At 48.1% G+C, this 17,938-nt stretch overlaps 1 protein-coding gene across 3 annotated transcripts in view; it reads right to left on the bottom strand.

Moving 5' to 3' along the window:
- Positions 1 to 17,938, bottom strand: part of KAZN (kazrin, periplakin interacting protein) — a 656,366-nt gene that overhangs the window by 158,079 nt on the left and 480,349 nt on the right. For all 3 annotated transcript variants that reach the window (XM_006866367.1, XM_006866368.1, XM_006866369.1), the window contains one exon: positions 3,043 to 3,234. In XM_006866367.1, the coding sequence (XP_006866429.1) occupies positions 3,043 to 3,234 (192 nt within the window). The remainder of the gene's footprint in view (positions 1 to 3,042; positions 3,235 to 17,938) is intronic.

Consider the following 17,938-nt stretch of genomic DNA (forward strand, 5'->3'; position numbering starts at 1 on the left):
CATGGTATCTTTCTCCAGCGACTGGTCCCTCCTGACAATATGTCCAAATTATAAGAGACGAAGTTTGGCCATCCTGGCCTCCAAGGAGCACTCTGGCTATACTTCTTCCAACACAGATCTGTTTGTTCCTTTGGCAGCCATGACACTTTCAATATTCTCCTGCAACATCGTAACTCAAAAGCATCAATTCTTCTACGGTCTTCCTTTTTCACTGTCCAGCTTTCACATGCATATGAGATTATTGAAAATACTATGGCTTGGGTCAGGCACACGTTAGTCCTCAAGCTGACATCTTTGTTCTTCAACAGTTTTAAAAAAGTCTTGTGTAGCAGATTTGCCTAATGCAATACACGTCATTTGATTTCTTTACTGCTGCTTCCATGAATGTTGGAACAAGGGAAAGAGGTCCTCATTAAGTCCAGAGGGATGAACATAACAGAAATATGGCAAGAACAAGGAAGGCAGGTTTCTGTGTGAGTGGAATGAGTACCAGAAAAGGTAGCTGAGATAGTGTCTGTCCACTCCACTCCTAAGGCTGTCCCAATATTCCACAGGATCATCAAATTCAGAGAGACCAAAGCTGGTACAGTCTGGGCTCTGCCAGCACTTCCTCATGGGAGACTGCCAAGGCCTGAGTCTCCAACAAAAAGACCCTCCATACTGAGAAGTGGAGAGGTTGTTGTGAGGTGTTTGGGGAGCCAAAAGTAGAGGGAGACTCTGATCAATTGCTCTGCCTGTCCTGCTGGATGGGCACATGGAAAAATACTGCGCTTGTCAGCAAAATGGTTTCCCAACTGGGTGATGTTTGCTGGGCCACAACACACCATTTGTCCACTAGAACTGAAGGAACTATCCCAATGGGTATCCAAAACACAATCCCAATGGAAACAAAACCCCAACAAAAGAAGGTCAACTGATTTCAAGAGTTAACACTGCTTTGTTGGAAAGAACTCTTCTAAGGAATGTTGTACTTCTCATGGTATTGGCTTATTCTGATTTCCCAGGATTCCTGGCAGTGGTTAGTTTGGTACCGGACAGACAGTCTCTAGTAACAGTTGATGAATTACCCAGCAAAATCCATTTCCTCTTCCCTCACCATTATGAGCTATAGGTAGGACATGGCTGCCCACTCAGAACTACATGTCCCAGCAACCCCTTGCAGTTAGCCCTGGCCACATGACCAAGCTCTTGTCAAGGGAAATCTCTAGTCCTGGATTTTGGCTCTTTTTCTGGGTCTTTCATGGACCACAGGGAACAGAAATGAACACCAGCTGGAAATTCTCACATGGGGATGGTTACAGGACAGAGAAATTCTTCGATTCTGTAAGCCACTCTGCCTGCGGATGTCTGTTAAACAGCCTGGTATCAACTTAGTTAATGAAACTGTTTTGGTTCTACAATGAAGGTTTCAAAGCATATTCACTCTTATAGTAAATTATGAGCGAAAAGCAGGTTGCATCCCCACTGAGTGGTTTTCATCCTGTCTAAACAGGTCTGGTGAAAGGAGATGGGGACAAGACTCTCATGATTCAATAGTGAGTAACTATTATAATGACTAATTGTGATTGTCGCACCTGTAAAGGTAGAAGTTTTGTAGCAAAAAGGGGTGAGTGGTCGATCTTACAATCCCGGAGTGGATGACCCTGGGACCATCAAGGGAGAAGAGTGGGAGCGGAGTGTGGAACCCTACCCAGAGAAGCGGTGACACCAGAGACAGCGGCAGAGATGATGACATGGAGAGACAGAGCAGCTGAGGATTTTAGACTCATGGAGGGAGACAGGATATGTGCTGGTGGCTGGGGGCCAGGGTGTGCCCTTTAGCTGTTTGAATGATTGTATATCCCTGAGAGTTTTGGTGCAAATTCAAAACAAACAAACAAAACAAAACCCCAGAGAGAATAGAAGCAAATACTGTTGAATGATGAAGCATGCAGGGGACTGTAATCATTGCATTGAAACAAACTGATGTTCCCACATGTAAACTATCACTCAATTCACAATAAAAAGTTTTTTAAAAAAGCAGGTTTGCAAAGCATCATTGCCTGGTTTTTTATTTATTTTCCTGGAGAACCAAAGAAACTAAGGAGACTCAAGAGAATCCACACAGACCTTGAAGCTGTGTGTACAAAAGCCAATGACTCTACAGTGCTCTGTACTTGAGTTCTCCGGGCATTGTGGATGGAGCCAGCTCCCAGGTTACATGACTTCCAGCTTTTCTGCAGGAGAGCTGGCTATGAGCTGCTGGCTCCAAGGAAAACTAGCTGAATATGTGAGTCCATTGTTTTCCTAAAGTATTTCTGGCCACAAAGAACACACATGTCCATGGTCCATGTTGTCAAGAGACCACCTGGTCCGTCCTGAGACCATCAAGTGAGAAGAGCAGAGTGCGGGACCCTACCCAGAGAAGCAGTGATGCCAAAGATGGAGGCAGAGATAATGACGTTGCGAGATGGAGTGGCTGGGGACTCTAGACCCAGAGAGGGAGAGGAACTGTGTGCTGACAACCAGGGGGCAGGCTTGCAGGGTGTACCATTTGGCTTGATGATGATGCATGGAGAGGACTCTAACCAAGGCAATGTAACGATAATATGATAGGATGAATACAAAGCTAATGTTCTCCCATGTAAACTATTACAATTCACAAACATTAAAAAAAAAGAGAGAGAAAGACCACCTGGTCATCTACACCATATTGTCTTCTAACTGGACACTGACCTTCTTAAAGGAAAACTCCTCTGGGTCAGGCACTGTGAGACCCAGGCCCTGCTTGGGATAGCCCACCAAGCTGAAGCAGCACATTCACACTGACACACAAGGAGAGGCATGGATGGACCCCTAAAGGACTGGGAATGCCCATGGATGGAGGCACCAATCCAGTCATAATGGAGAACACAGGAGATGGGCAAGGCACCGGAACCCAACCCAAAGATGCGTTGAGGTAGCCTCGAGGGTATCCATGTCAACTCCCTACAGAGGCAATACGACGGGCTCCTGGTGCCCCGTGGCTGAGCCTGAACCCAGACAAGGGAATATATCACTCACCCTGCAAAGCTTCCTTGGCTCTGGCTAGCTCCTGCTCCTTCTGGGCCAGCTGGACCCTGAGCTCAGTGGCCGAGAGGACCTCAGAGGATTTTCCACCCTGTGACTCCTCCAGGTCTTTCGTCAGCATCTCCTTCATCTGCCGGAGAAGGTGCACTTCCTCCTGGAGCCGAGACACTTCTTCCCGCAGCAGCACTGGAGGAAAAGGACACACCATTAGACGAGGGTACCAGGATGCGTAGACTGTCTCTGGGGACTCCTGGAAGGCGTTTAGGCTTTGCATTCAAGGCCTTTGCTATGGTTGTATAGGGAAGAAAACCTCTGAAGCCACTGCTTCATTACAAAGACTCCAGACCTGTGTCCTAGTCTCTCCATAGCCTGCAGAGCTGGTCTGGTGAGACCCCTGCCCCTGGCATTCTAAAGGCGTTAATCACTGTGCAGAGAACATCCATTCCAATGGGTGACAGTCTTCCTGCCTCAAAGGCGTGGGGAGCAGAAAGCGGCATCAGAACCAAGGGCTGCCAAGAGTTAGCATATAGCCGGCAGCATGCCGAGGTAAAACTTTATTATACAAATTAGCCCATTTACTCCTACAAAATCCAAACGAAGCAGCAACTGTCATAACCCCATCTCACAGATTAGGAAACCCAGGCTCAGCGAGATTAAGTAACTCTTCTAGATCATGAAGTTAACAGGTAACAGAACTGGGATTTGAACACAGGCCTGGAGGATTCCAGAGCTTGAGTTCCCAATCTGACACTCCAGAAACTGCCTTTATCAGCAGCCCTAAAGAGGCACACTCAACCTAGCCGATACAACATGCAGTGTTCAGGAGGTCAGCACCGCTGGAAAACAGGGTTCTGACTTTCCCACCTTGTCATCCTGCAGGAAAATGAGGTCTGATGAGGAGTGACAAGATGACATCATGTGCAGAGGTTTCCAGGGTGAAGAAAGCCCTACTCTGTTCACATGAGTCCCCAGGGATAAGGCCACAGTGAGTAAGGTGTCCCTAGGGCCCTGGGTGTCTTGGAGAGGTCCCCAGGAGGCGTACAGAGGTGCACCCTCAGCCACACACCCCACACTCAGCTTGCTCTCCTCAGCAATCAAAAACAGAAGGTACTAGACAGTGCTAGAAGCTTTCAGAAGGCACTAGAGGCAGGGCAAGGGGTGTGCGGTCGGGCGGCCTCAGTAGTTGTAGTGGGGACTGAGTCAGGCTGTAGAAACCTTCCACATAACTCTTACAAAGTCCATCAGCAGGGCATAAACCCAAAGCCGGAAGCTCACCTCATTTAAGAGACCTATTAAAGAACATTCTGAAATATTCATGGACGCATGCCCTAAGGGCCTGGCCCCTGCCCACAGTGCTGCCTTCTCCTGTCATAGTCTTGGCCCCAGTGCCACCCTCTCAGCATCTTCCAGGAGCCAAGATCTTTGTTTTCAGGGTCTTTGCCCTGCAGCATACCTGTTCTTCCCATGCCCCCTCTTCATCCTCACAGCCACAGGAACCCCAGAGTGCCTGTCTGATGTTGGTCCTTTCTGTCTCCCTTTTCTTTCCTCATTGCCCTTATCACCATCTGAAGTGCCTTCTGTTTACTTGTCTCCTTCCCCAACTAGATGCAGGCGCCCCAGGGCAGGACTGGTCGGTTGGGTCCACCACTGCATGTGAGGCAAGTTCAGGACACGCTGTGACCTGTCCCCTCCCCGCCTGGAATTCCTCGGTGGTGCTCCTCACCTCTTGACAGACCTTTGGTATTTGTTTACGTATTGTCTGTCACCCTGCTGAGAGGGCAGGGATTTTGTCTGTTTGTTTTCAGTCCTTCATAAACATCGGTGGAAGGCACAGGTGAAGGTGCCACACAGTTGGGCAGCCTCAGCTCTCCTCCACCCCTCACTTCATCTCAGGGAAGGAACCAAGAGGGGAGACCCAGGATGCATACCCCGTGGGACTGGGAATAGTACAGTCCTCCCATGAAGGTCACAGAAGGGGCATGGCTATAATACTGGGGTGCCCCTGATGACCTAGTCTCTTCCCCCTGAGCCTCAGATACGTCATCTGTAAGATGGGTCCAACCAGTGCATCTCCTGTCAGAAGGTATGAGGCTCCAAAAAGATACAAGAGGTTGCATTTTTCACATGGTGCCTGGGACACAGGAAGTACTTGATGAACACAGTGTATGGACACAGGAAGTGCTCAGTATACAGTACAGGAAGTACTTGAAATATGCAGGAAGTACTGGCTGTACACCATGTAGGAAGTGTCTGATGTACAGTGTAGAAGAGCTCAACCGACACAGGAATTGCCCAGTGTTCACAGTGTAGGAAGTACTGAATATACACAGAGTAGGAAGTGTTCAATGTACACAAGGAATGGTCAATGCACATAGTGTAGGAAGAGCTCATTATATACTGGAATCGCTCAATGTTCACAGTGTAGGAAGTGCTTAATCTACGTGGGCAGTGCTGGCTGTACACAATGTGGGGTGTGTTCAATGTACACAGGAAGTTCCCGATGGACACAGTGTAGGAACTGTTATTGTATGCAGGAGGTACTCAACACACACAGTGTAGAAAGTGTTACTGTATGCAGGAACTGCTTGATGAACACAGAAGTGCTTAATGCACAGGAGCTTCCATCTCCCTAAGACCTATACCCTCTATCATGGGGTCCCTCCAACTCTCTATGGCCCTACAACCCTCCCACTCCCCAGCACTCCTCAACAAGCCCCAGTGACGTGGAGAGAGAAAAGGGGAAAAGAGGACGCATGGCTGAGACTGGAAGGGCGGGTTGTCCACCTATCACCAGAGGCCTTAGAAAAAGGCAGCGTCCACTGCAGTCCCTTCCCGTGTCTACCTCTTACCATCTCCTGCATACTGGGTAGAGTAGGGAGGTCTTCCAAGACCCCTCATGGCCCTCTCAGCTTCTGCCTCAACCCAGAGTCCTTTCTCCTCCCAGAAGCTGAGGGCCCCTTTGAAATGCAAAGCATATTATCTTGCTCCAGTGCCCTCAAACGCTCCGCTCCGTTGGCCAATTCCATTGGGAATATAATCCAAACATTTACTCTGGCCCCACCTGCCTCTTTAGCCGGGGTTTCTCTGGGTTCTGCTAGGGACCAGACTCACTGCACCTCCGGGCCTTAGCAAAGCTGCTCTCTCAGTGCTGAAGAGATCTCCTCCCTCTTCACAGATTCCTGTCCCTTTGTCATGTCTCAGTCCCACCGTCACCTTCTCCAGACACTTCAAATGGCCCCCACCCCATCCAACTTGGAGCACTTAGAATCTGCCAAAATATATCCTCATGTGTCTGATGATCTACTGTGTGCCACCAGACGGTGGGTGCAGCTCCCTGAGAGCAGGGCCCAGGCGGCACCAGCGTATGGTACACCACAGGTTTTCAATGATGTTTGTTGAATGGCTATATTCACTCTCCACCCAGCCAGCCAACAAGTTAGTATGAACACCTGTCTATTGCCAGATGCTGCTCCAGGGACGGGACCCCCTGAACTAATGGCACACACCGTGAACGAGGATCTAAGGCCTACAGAGCCCCGAGTGTTGGGGAGACAGGCCATGGGCAGGGCACACCTGGCGGCTCTCACAGTGACTCAGAGCCAGCTGGACCTTGTCCAAGCCTCTCAACAAAACTGCAGAGTAGGAGGTTTGCTCTGGGGACCCCTCCCTGTTCTCATTCCAGGCAAACATGCGCTGGCTGCCTACACTCCAGGAGAGCCACAGGGGACCCCCTCGGCCTCAATAAGTCTCCAGCGGAGCAGGGTCAGCATCTGGCTGGAGTACTCAGATCACCTCTCCAAAGACAACCCCATCTGAGATGGGACTTGGAAGATAGGGCTTAGGGTGACAGAAGAAAGAGCCTGAGTCAAGGCAAACCCAGCCACTGCCGGGGAGTCGATTCTGCCGCATAGCCACCCGATAGGGGCTCAGAAAGCCAGAGGTCACTCAATGAGACGAGGACGAACGGGAGCAAAGCTGGAGAGGTAGATGTGTTAGATGCCCCTCTCCAGCAGTACCCAAGACTCTGGATTTTTCATTCTTGCTCTCCATCAGTCATTCCCAGCAGGGTTCCCATGCAACCTTCCCTAGAACCGATTTCACAATAAGGTATGCATGCCTGCTTGTTGTTATTGTTGTAAAGTGCCGTAGAGTCGGTTCCGATCCATAGTGACCCTGTATAGGGTTTCTGAGGAGCAGCTGGTGATCTTGACCCGCCAACCTTGCAGTTGAAATGGCTTTGCAGTCTGGTGCATTAACCCACAGCACCACACCAGGACTGCTTAGGCATTGCCATTTATACCACCATGCAGTTAGAAGACAGGTTGGCTTTTAACATTCATTTATTTTCAGGGAAATGTCTTCTGGGCCTGAGAGAGCCAATGGCTTTTCAATGTATCATCGCCCAAGAAGGTTGTGACTTGTGCCACTGGTCAAGCCATATGATTTCTGTGGGTCTCAGTGGTCATGTACACTTCATGGAGATGATGAAGGTACCATCCACTTAGGGTTGCCAGATTTAGTGAAAACAACAAAAACCAAAACCCACAAACCAACAAAAAACCCCAAAACAAGTAACCAACAAAGACCCAGATGCATAGTGAAATACGAATTTCAGATAAACAACCAATCGTCTTTTAGTATATGTATGGCAAACAAATACTGCAAGGGGCACACTTCTCATACTTGTTTACCTGAAATTTAAGAACTGGGCATCTTGTATTTTATCCGGTAACCTTGCTCCCATCCCACGGGGATTTTGGCTAATGAAACAGGACCATCATGAGAAAGGGCTTTGCTAAAGCATCTCAGAGGAGGAAGGTTAGGATCTAGAATAGTATGATATGATCTTCTCCGGGCCCTGCACATAGAGAGCCAAGTCATGCTGGGAGCAACGTCCCATCTCCTCCTGAGAAGGCCCCTTTGCCTTTTATGCACTTTGTCCTTCTCTTTGGCTACCAGTGGCCAAGGTGAATTTTACCCAAACTCACCTTCCTAACAGGTGTACTTGACAGCCAGGCCCCGCCCCTCAAGCTAGGTCCCAAACAATCTGGATGGAGCCAGGAGGGCGGGGCACCAGGTGCAGCAACTTCAAGAGTCAGGTCTTAAGAGACTCGCTAGAAAAACAACTCGATGCATAGAGAAGCTAATCGGAGCTTAGGTGCTGCACCTGCCCCAGCTTGGTGTCTGCTCCCAGATCACCTGCACCCTACCCCTTCCAGTGGCACACACGGGACAATCCAGGCACTGCAGTAGCAGAAAGCCTGGGCTTGGACATTCAACCCTAGATTTAGTGGCTGTGGGCCTTTCCCTGTGGACCTCAGTTGCCTCACTTGTAAAATGAGGGGATGGGAGTAAATGAAACTTGTGTAAAGCACTTAAACAGTGTCTGGTATTATAACTACTCTGGTAGCGTAGTGGTTACAAATCGGGCCAGGAACCGCAAGGTCAGCAGTTCAAAACTACCAGCTGTTCCGCAGGAGAAAGAGGAGGCTTTCTGCTCCCATAAAGATTTACAGCCTTGGAAACTCTGTACAGGGTCACTATGAGACGGAACTGACTCCACGGCACAAAGGAACAACAACATGTGTGTGTTACCACAAACACAACTCATCTTCCCTTTCTATGCAGAGAGTGACCACCCTGTTCAGAAAGCGTTAGGAAGCTGGAGTGGGCAGACCTTAAATTTCTGCCTCAGGGGAATTGCTACCTTGCTGGGTGACCTTGGGCAAGCCATTGGCCCTCTCTGGGGCTTCATTATTATTATGACTTCAGATGGATGCTACCAGCCAGCACTTCTCCCCTTGGTGGATACAGGGCCCTTGCTCCAGTCTCAAACTGTGCTATTCAGCATGGTAGCTGTGAGTCACAGGTGGTTGTTTACATTTAAATCCATTAACTTCCTGGGCCTAGGGGCTCAGGACCATAGTCTCATGGGACACCATGACCAACTGGCATAACAATGTTATGTCCACAAAGACAATGTTGCTACACACTACTCTGGTGAGTAGCCACTGGGAAGGTAAAACCTCAGGCATGCTCATCTAAGACACATCTGTCTGGAGGAAAGAAGAGTGATAAAAAGTGAAGATGCTTAGAGACACTTAATCCACCGAAATGATCCAATGACAGGTCACATGAACATCAGTCTCCATGACCTCGAGACCAGAAGAACTAGATGGTACCCGGCTACTGCTATCAACTGTTCTGAAAGGGATCACATTAGAAGGTTCCTGGATAGAGTGTGAGAAAATGTAAAACAAAACTCAAAATCATAAAAAAGAACAGGCTTGTTGGTCAGATAGAGACCATGACCCTTGGCTATCCTTCAGGTCTGGAATCAAATGCCCTTACCCACCATCCCATAGCTCACATTTCAGCCAAGCAATAGAAAGGCATGTAGGGGGGACAAGAACACTAGCGGGGTATGCACACCATAAAATGGTCAACCGTTCGCGATCAGAAGGGCAGCATTTATCTAAAGACGAAATTCAGGAGGAATGAAAATAAGAAAAACAGGGAGGAAGTGGGATAACTGTTGCAGGGAGGGGACTGTAATCCCTGTGATGAAACAAAAGTAAAGGATTTGTTAAATAGAAAACTGATGATCTGCTCGGTAAACATTTACACAATTCACAATAAAAATTTTCTTAAAACATCAATTCTTTAAAATTAAAAATCTAGCTCCTCAGTCAGACTACCCACAATTCAAGTGTACAAACAGAGTTCACTACAAACCATGGTCATCAAGTTCTACTGGTCAGACATGCTAACTCGGGTGGCAGAGAGGGCAATATACAAGAAGAGGGAAGTTGGGAGGTGAATGATGAAGACAGGTGAAGACACGGAGGTATGCGAGGGCTTAAGGGGATAGAAGTAAATAGTGATATATATACAACCTTGGAACAACAGTGTTCTGCAGGTAGATAGATACATGGACAGACACACAGGCAGAATGGCTACGGGAGGAAGAGTGGGGCATCTATCTATCTATCTATCTATCTATCTATCTATCTATCTATCTATCTGTCTGTCTGTCTGTCTATGGGGAGTTCTGGTATGGCACTGTAGAATAAGCACTAGATCGCAAGGTCTATTTGAACCGCAAGAGGTGGTTCAAACTCACCAGCCACTCCTCGGAAACCCTATACAGGATCACTGTGAATAGAAAATGACTAGGCAGCGCTTAGTTAATAACAATTAACAATGTTGTTGTTGTTATGTGCCATCGAGTCGGTTCCGACCCATAGAGACCCTGTATAGGGTTTCCGAGGGTGTAAATCTTTACGGGAGTAGAAAGCCTCAATATGGAGTCCTGGTGTGGCACTGTAGGATAAGCAGTAGACCACAAGGTTGGTTTGAACTGCAAGGTTGGCGGTTTGACCTCACCAGCCACTCCTTGGAAACATATGTTGTTGTTGTTGTTGCTAAGTGCCATTGAGTCGGTTCTGACTCATAGTGATCCTGTATAGGGTTTCCGAGAAGCAGTTGGTGAGTTTGAATCACCAGCATGGTGGTTCAGACCAATCTTATGGTTGAGTGCTTATGCTACAGATGCTATACCATACATGTATATTTATCCCACAAATACGTAGGCATTTGAAAGAGGATATTTGTATATGGGTAACCACAAGCCGGAAGCTGGGCAACTGTTGTTACATGGAGGGGACTGCAATCATTGATATGAAACAAAGTGTACGATTTGTTAGATGTAAAACGGATGATCTTGTCTGTAAACCATAACCAATTAAAAAACAAACAAATGTTTCTCCAGTCAGGCTGAAAAAAATCACTCTCCCCACTGTTGGTGAGAAGACTTTTGTCCAAGGTAGGGGAGCTGCTAGGGGAAAAGCCCCGTCTTCTGGAGAAAACATCCTGACTCTTACTAAAGTCCACACATTAAAGCAAACATCAGTTGTGTCTTTATGCTGACGGGCAACCACAAGGTCCTGGGACTTCTGGGAGGGGTGGTCATTGTGAGCGGGTGCGGCGTTCCCTCTCTGTAGAAGCCGGAAGTTGTGAGTTGTCTGGGAGACAGCAGCTCTCCGGTGCCAGGGGAAGCTCCGTTACCAATGGCATTACCCTCAGGGGTAACCCATCCAGCACAGAGGGCCCCCAGGTGTCTCCTCCTCACTCAGAGGAAGGGCCCCTGCAGGGTGGGTAGGAAGCTAGACTATCTCATTTTATTTTTGAGATCAATGCATGCACAACTTCAATAAAAAGGCAATTTTCCAGTTTCCCTTGCAACCAGAATTGCCCATATGACACAACTCTGGCCAGTGAGGTTTAGGATGAAGTCTTGAGGAGGAATGTTCTTTAGTGAGAAAAGCCTTTGCCCTTTTTCCTTCCTGCCTGGAAAGTAGACTTGCAGCTGGAGTCGCTGCAGCCACTTTGTAACCAAGAGGTAACATGCATGAGACGCAGAACCACACCAAATGGGGAGGGATGGAGCATGGGTTCTTGACAGCACCCCTGTGTTATGAGTCTTGTAGCTGTATCAAGACTCAGAAAAGCACCAGCTAGGCAGGCCCAGGAGAACTTGGATTTCTCTACCTCTAACCAGCGTAGTAGTTACGAATTGGGCTGCGAACTGCAAGGTCAGCAGTTCAAAACTACCAGCTGTTCCACGGGAGAAAGATGAGGTTTTCTGCTCCCATAAAGATTTACGGCCTTGGAAACCCTGTACAGGGTCACTATGAGTCAGAACCGACTCGACAGCACATAACAACAACAACAACCAGTTGGCCAGACCCAAACCACCACAGTCTACAGTCTAAGTTCAGACGATTGCTAAGAGTAAGCAGCTTCAGAGGTCTGTCCTGTGGCCACTGCAGCTGTGGAGTCCAGTGGGGAGAAGGAAAAGGCAGGAACTCACAGTGGAACAATCAACACAGCGCAGAAGGGTGCCCCTATCCTCTCAGGAAAATCCCCCAGTTTAAGACAAGTCTTTCCCAGGTTTAATTTTGTGAGTTCACACGGTCAGCGGTGGGAGGAGAAACTACTTTCCATGACTGCCGAGAATCAACCAAGAACTGCGGTTTCTTGTCAAGTTGTAGGTTTATAGGACCAGTCTCCTCAGGGCAGAGGTCTGTCAGTAATAGTTGTTACTGTCAGTTGTCACTGAGTTCATTCCTGCTCACTGGCAACCCCACATCCACTTAAAGGCTGGAATCTTTTGGAAATAGATTTCTAGGCCCGGCTTCCAAGGCATCTCTAGGTGTGTTTGAAATGCTGATCTTTAAGCTGGTAATCAAGCACTTAAATGTTTGTGCCGCTCAGGGGTGTAAATATATGTGTATAAAACCACTCAGGCCACTAACTCTTAAGTACCTGGTATGTGCTGCAAGCTCTAAAAGTATTTTTAAGTATTTTACATCCCATAATGAATTTAACCCTCAAACAACTCCATGAAGTAGGTCCTGTGATTGTCACTCTCATTTTAGGGTTGGAGAAATTGGGGCATGAAGACCTTAAGTGACTTAGCCACAGTCACACAGAGTAAAGGACTTGAGCCTGGCCTTGTAGCTCCAGTATCCAGTCTTAACATCTGCCTTGTATTGCCTTCCAGGACGAGGAGGAGCAAAGCCCATGGGTGACACACAGTGCAGCCAGACAGCTGAGCTGGCAAAGCCTAGGCCCTAAGCGGGCTCCCTTGGTGGAAGGCAGTGTGGCAGGTTTGCCCTCATGGTAGGGAAGGAGTTAGCTCTGGTTTCCTGCATCGGTGGTGGTGGTGGTGGTGACGGGGGTGGGCTGGGGTCACAGGGAGTCAGCCCCTCTGTGTGTGGAGGTCCTGCACAATCCTCATGCCACTGCTGGAGAAAAATGCGGCATGGAGGCAGTTGGCCCGCCCCATCCACAGGAACAGGGACTCTGTCTTGCTTACACTTGCCATGCCAGGCCTACTTCAGTGCTGGCCTCCCGCAGGTACGCAATAATATTGCCAAACGCAGTGCTGAGGCAGATGGGCAGGATCAGCGCTGGGTTGCTAACAACAAGGTCGATGGTTCAAACTCACTAGCTGCTCCTCGGAAACCCTATGTAGGGTTCACTATGAGTCGGAAGTGAATCAGCAGCACTTAGCAACAACAGGCCTGGTCTTGGTGCCCAGACTTCCTAGCTGCCTGACCTTTGGAAAACTGAACTCTAACCTCTCATGGACTTTAGCTTCCTTACTGTAAATGGAGCCCAGACCAGACTCCCAGGCTTGTGGTAAATATTAAACAAAGCAGTCATCTAAGTGGAAACATTCTGGAAAGTTCTAAGTGAGGGTCAACAATTTTTGTGAGCTCACAGGGTTAGGGGTAGGAGAGGAAGAAGAGAATGGAAGATACTATTTCCATTGGCTGTAGAGAACCAACGAAGAACTGCATGCCTGTCAGGATCATTTCCCTGCTCTTGTCAAGGAAGGCACTGGCCTCAAGAACAGGAGAACTGTGACCCATGGGTCTCCCTAGCTCAGTAGGCAGAGAAGGATGTATTAAAAGGTGGTTCGCCTAGGGAGAGTACTATAAAGTTGAGAGAAAGAAGAAGAGCTTAGAGGGGCTCTGACTAGACTAGGCTGAGTGAGGGGAGGTCATCGAGTCCAGCTGTGCGCGGCTGTCCCCGACTGAACGACACAGGTAGACATCTTGACAGACAGCCACACACACGTCTGTCAAAACTCATCCAACTCCAGCTATACATGTAGGACTTGCGCTTTTTGTGGCTGTTAGGTGCCATCGAGTCAGTATCGATTCATAGCAACCTTATGTACAACAGAACCAAACAGTGCCCAGTCCTGCACCAACCTCAAAATCATTGCTACACTTGGGCCCATTGCTGCTGCCACTGTGCCAATCCATCTCATTGGGAGGGGGTCTTCCTCTTTTTCTCTGACCCTCCAACTTTATTCACTGTGCAGCTTTCGCATGCATATGAGGTTATTAAAAATACCATGGCTTCCGTCAGGCGCACCTTAGTCCTCAAACTGACTGACATCTTTGCTCTTCAACACTTTAAAAAGGTCTTGTGCAGCAGATTTGCCTAATGCAATCCGTCATTTGATTTCTTGACTGCTGTTTCCATTAAGTATTGATGGTTGATGTGAGAAAAATGAAGTAAATTATACCTCAAGAAAAAAAATTTAAATATATTTTAGAGTTTCCATTACAAACTGTGTTTTCTACAAGTACAAGACTAATGAGCCCCATGCTCACCAGTAGGAGAGGCTCCTTTGTAGCCCCTCTCCCCGGGCTGATCTTAATGACTTTGTGGATTGACCTCCACCCCTAGGGGGTCTGCCTGCCTGGGAGATACCACGGTATTCACTGAGACACAAGCACATCCTGGGGAAGAAACTGGATGACCCGGAAGCTGTCCCACACTGCCCATGGCCAAATGGAGGTCACTTCTGAATGACACCACACCATTGTTCCCTTCCAGCTTTAACACCCATCCTGAGGAGACCATGCTGGTGGATGTGGCTGTTTCTGAGCATCAACTGTATATACCATGTGCTGGGTTGGCCTTCATGTAATCTACTCTCACACCAGCTGTATCACAGAACAGCCGTTAACCCCACAGCAATCATTAGTGCTGATCACAGGGCTGGGAGTGGGAGGTATCTGGGACCAGACCCAGGTGCAAGGAACTCAAGCCTCCTGACATGGACTGACCCAAACGATGCCACTGCTGCCCTGGTGGCTACTATTCTTGTTTGAGTTATGAGTACAGCATCATAAAGACCCAAACTGGTCCATTCAGATGCTGCTTATTCTAAAAGTTAGGTGGAAGAGGGTGAAAACTTTAATATCAAGGCACAAGAAGACAGACAGGCAAAGTCACTTTAGAGAGACAAAGGCCTCTGAAGCTAAAGTCTAAATGTATGATCACATCCAAGGAAGCCAGTACTGAGTGGAAGTTTCTGGAAGAACCCACTGCCAGGACAGAGGGGCTTGGAGACCTGAACTAAAGAACTCTCCTCTTCCCCTACTTTCTTCAGGGTACAACCTTGCTTGTCAAAAGCGAAGAGGACTTGAAGCACTTACTGATAAAGATCAAAGACTATAGTCTTCAGTATGAATTGCATCTCAATATAAAGATAACAAAAAATCTTCAAAACTGGGCCAATAAGTAATATCATGATAAACCGAGAGAAAATTGAAGTTGTCAAGGATTTTATTTTACATGGGTCCACAGCCAATGCCCATAAAAACAGCAGGCAAGAAATTGAAAGATGTACTATACTGGTACAAAAAGACCCCTTTCCTTTAAGGTATGAAAAAGCAAGGATGTCACTTTGAAGAGTAAGGTGTGCCTGACCCAAGTCATCATATTTCCAATCTCAAATGCTGGAGAAAGCTGGACAATGAATAACGAAGACCGAAGAAGAATCGATGCCTTTGACTTATGGTGTTGGCGAAGAATATTGACAATGTCACGGGCTGCCAGAAGGAACAAATCTGTGTTGGAAGGACAGCCAGAGTGTTTCTTAGAAGCAAAGATGGTAATACTTCATCTTACATAATTTGGACATGCCATTAGGTGGGACCAATTCCTGGAGAAAAACGTCATGCTTGGCACAGTCGAGGGTGAGCAAAAAAAAGAGGAAGACTCTCAACAAGATGGATTGACACAGTGGCTACAACAATGGGCTCAAATATAGGAACGATTGTGCAAATGACACAGGAATGGGCAGTTGTTCCTGCTGTACACAGGTCACTATTCAATGGCACCTAACAGCAACCACAGGATGGTTCAGTAGTTGACGTTCCACCTTCCATATAGGGACCAGAGTTTGATTCCTGGTCTGTCGATGAAGGCTTGTGTGTTGCTATGATGGTAAGCAGGATACCGCAGAGTTTCCAGACTAAACCAGACAAGAAAGAAAGGCCTGGTGATTTAACACCAAATATTAGTCAATGCAAACCTTCTGAATCACAATGTTATACAGACTCCATGACAACAGCATCATACTATGAGGAAGAGTCCCACCTTCACATCAGTGTTTACACAACGTTTATGGACGATCTCATTATCCAAAATTCTGCATTTACAACAATAGCAAAAATCTGACTACATCAACAATGTATATCTAGGAGTCAGGCGAGAAAAACAGCGGTTGTGATGGTTATGGGTATGTGCCAAGTCAGGCACTCAGTGGTTTGTGGCAGTTACGCGATGATGAAATTTGGCAGCTGGATAATGATGCAGTCATCCTCCCTTCTGTGACGTGACGCGGAAATCCACTATTTTCACAGAATGCCGATTTCCACAACCTCTTTAGAACCTAACCATGTCTCTCAGTGAGGAGTGGGCGCATTCCCTCTTCATCATGGTGTTATGGTAACTCCCCTCCTGAGTTCTTCCCATGTGCCTGGCACTGTTCTAAATTTCTACCTGCAGTAGTTTTCAGTCTTTACTACAATTCTAGGAGCCCTGGGGCTTTACCAAAAAGATGGGGGTACAGGGTAAACATGCCATTATACCCACATGGCCTCATTGCAGGGCCCCTCTTAGACCTCTTAGTTACCACCCTCCCCTTCTCCCACAGGAATGGGTGCCACGCAGCAAGTGCTCCCTTGCAGCGAGTCCTCAAACCCCCATTCCACCCTCTCCCCTAGCTAAGTTGTGTGGCTGGGAGTCCTGGATTCAAACATCTCAGGCAGGAGAAGCAGTGGCAATGTTGTCTTCCGCATCAGACTCAGCTCTTAACAGCCCCAAGAACTGCATTCAGTAAAGCTCTCCCAGAATGTGTGTCGTCCTGGTGCTATAGAATAAACACACTGGACTGATAACCACAAGGCTGGCAATTCAAACCCATCAACCACTCCTTTGAAACTCTACACCAGGTCATCGAAACCAACTCAATGGTATTAACAAGGGAGAGAGAAATCTGGGAGCTACAGCCTGGGAAAAGTCTGCCTTAAAGACAGACTTCTTTCTATTGGCTCTGACTGAAGTGGGGCATGAGGCAGCCGTGTGCCCACCCCCTCAGGCTCAGCCCAGCTCCCCCTCTCCCCCGGGCTGCTCTGCTCCCCTTGTAGACTCTCCTGTCTCTCCTTCCTGTGAAGACACATGCTTAGGCACAGAAACAGGCTCTACTAGCGGCTGGCAGGCAAGAACCGAGATTATGGCTTACTGGAAATTTCCATGTTCTCTGGGCTTTTGTCATATGATCCTGAGACCTTACAGCTCAGAGGGCTGACGGTTGGGGGTGGGGGGAATCGATATAGCAATCACTCAAATAACCCTCGCCCACCCCTCCACAGTGTGCCTTCAGAGGCCGCTCCCAAGCCTGCCAGAGACACTCAGTAACTCATACTAGTGGAGGGAGGGTGGGGATGAATGCTCCCAGGTACCCAGGCAATACGGTCTTTGTTTTTTTCTCATATTTCACAGTAATTGTGTTTTCCTTGAAGCGTTGTTTAATCCATCTTTCCCGTGGAGGCTGTTCCGGTGCAGCTGCTGGCTACAAACAGACCTTTTAGCTAGACTCTCCGTGGTCGCCTCACTGCCAGGCTAATCCTCGCTGCCTGGAGACCCCTAGTCCCCGTGGGAAGACCTGTGCCCACTCAATCCCTGGAAATCCAGAGACTGATCCCTCATCAAGCTTTTATTAAGCACCTAGGTCAGGAGCCCCTGAGAGGTACAAACGGTTAAGGCACTCAACTGCTGACCAAAAGGATGGAGGTTCAAGTCCATTCAGAGGTGCCTTGGCAATTGCTTCCAGAAACAAGTCACTGAAAACCCGATGGAGTGCAGTGCTACTCTTGACACACACGGGGTTGGGCACTGGAGACACACACGCTCCCTGTCCAGGGTGGCAGTTGTTGCTTTTAGGTGCTGTAGAGTCGGTACCAACTCATAGCAACCTTATGCAAAACTGAACAAAACACTGCCCAATCCTGGGCCA

The sequence above is a fragment of the Chrysochloris asiatica genome, unplaced genomic scaffold (genome assembly GCF_000296735.1).
Source record: "Chrysochloris asiatica unplaced genomic scaffold, ChrAsi1.0 scaffold00090, whole genome shotgun sequence".
Lineage (NCBI taxonomy): Eukaryota > Metazoa > Chordata > Mammalia > Afrosoricida > Chrysochloridae > Chrysochloris > Chrysochloris asiatica.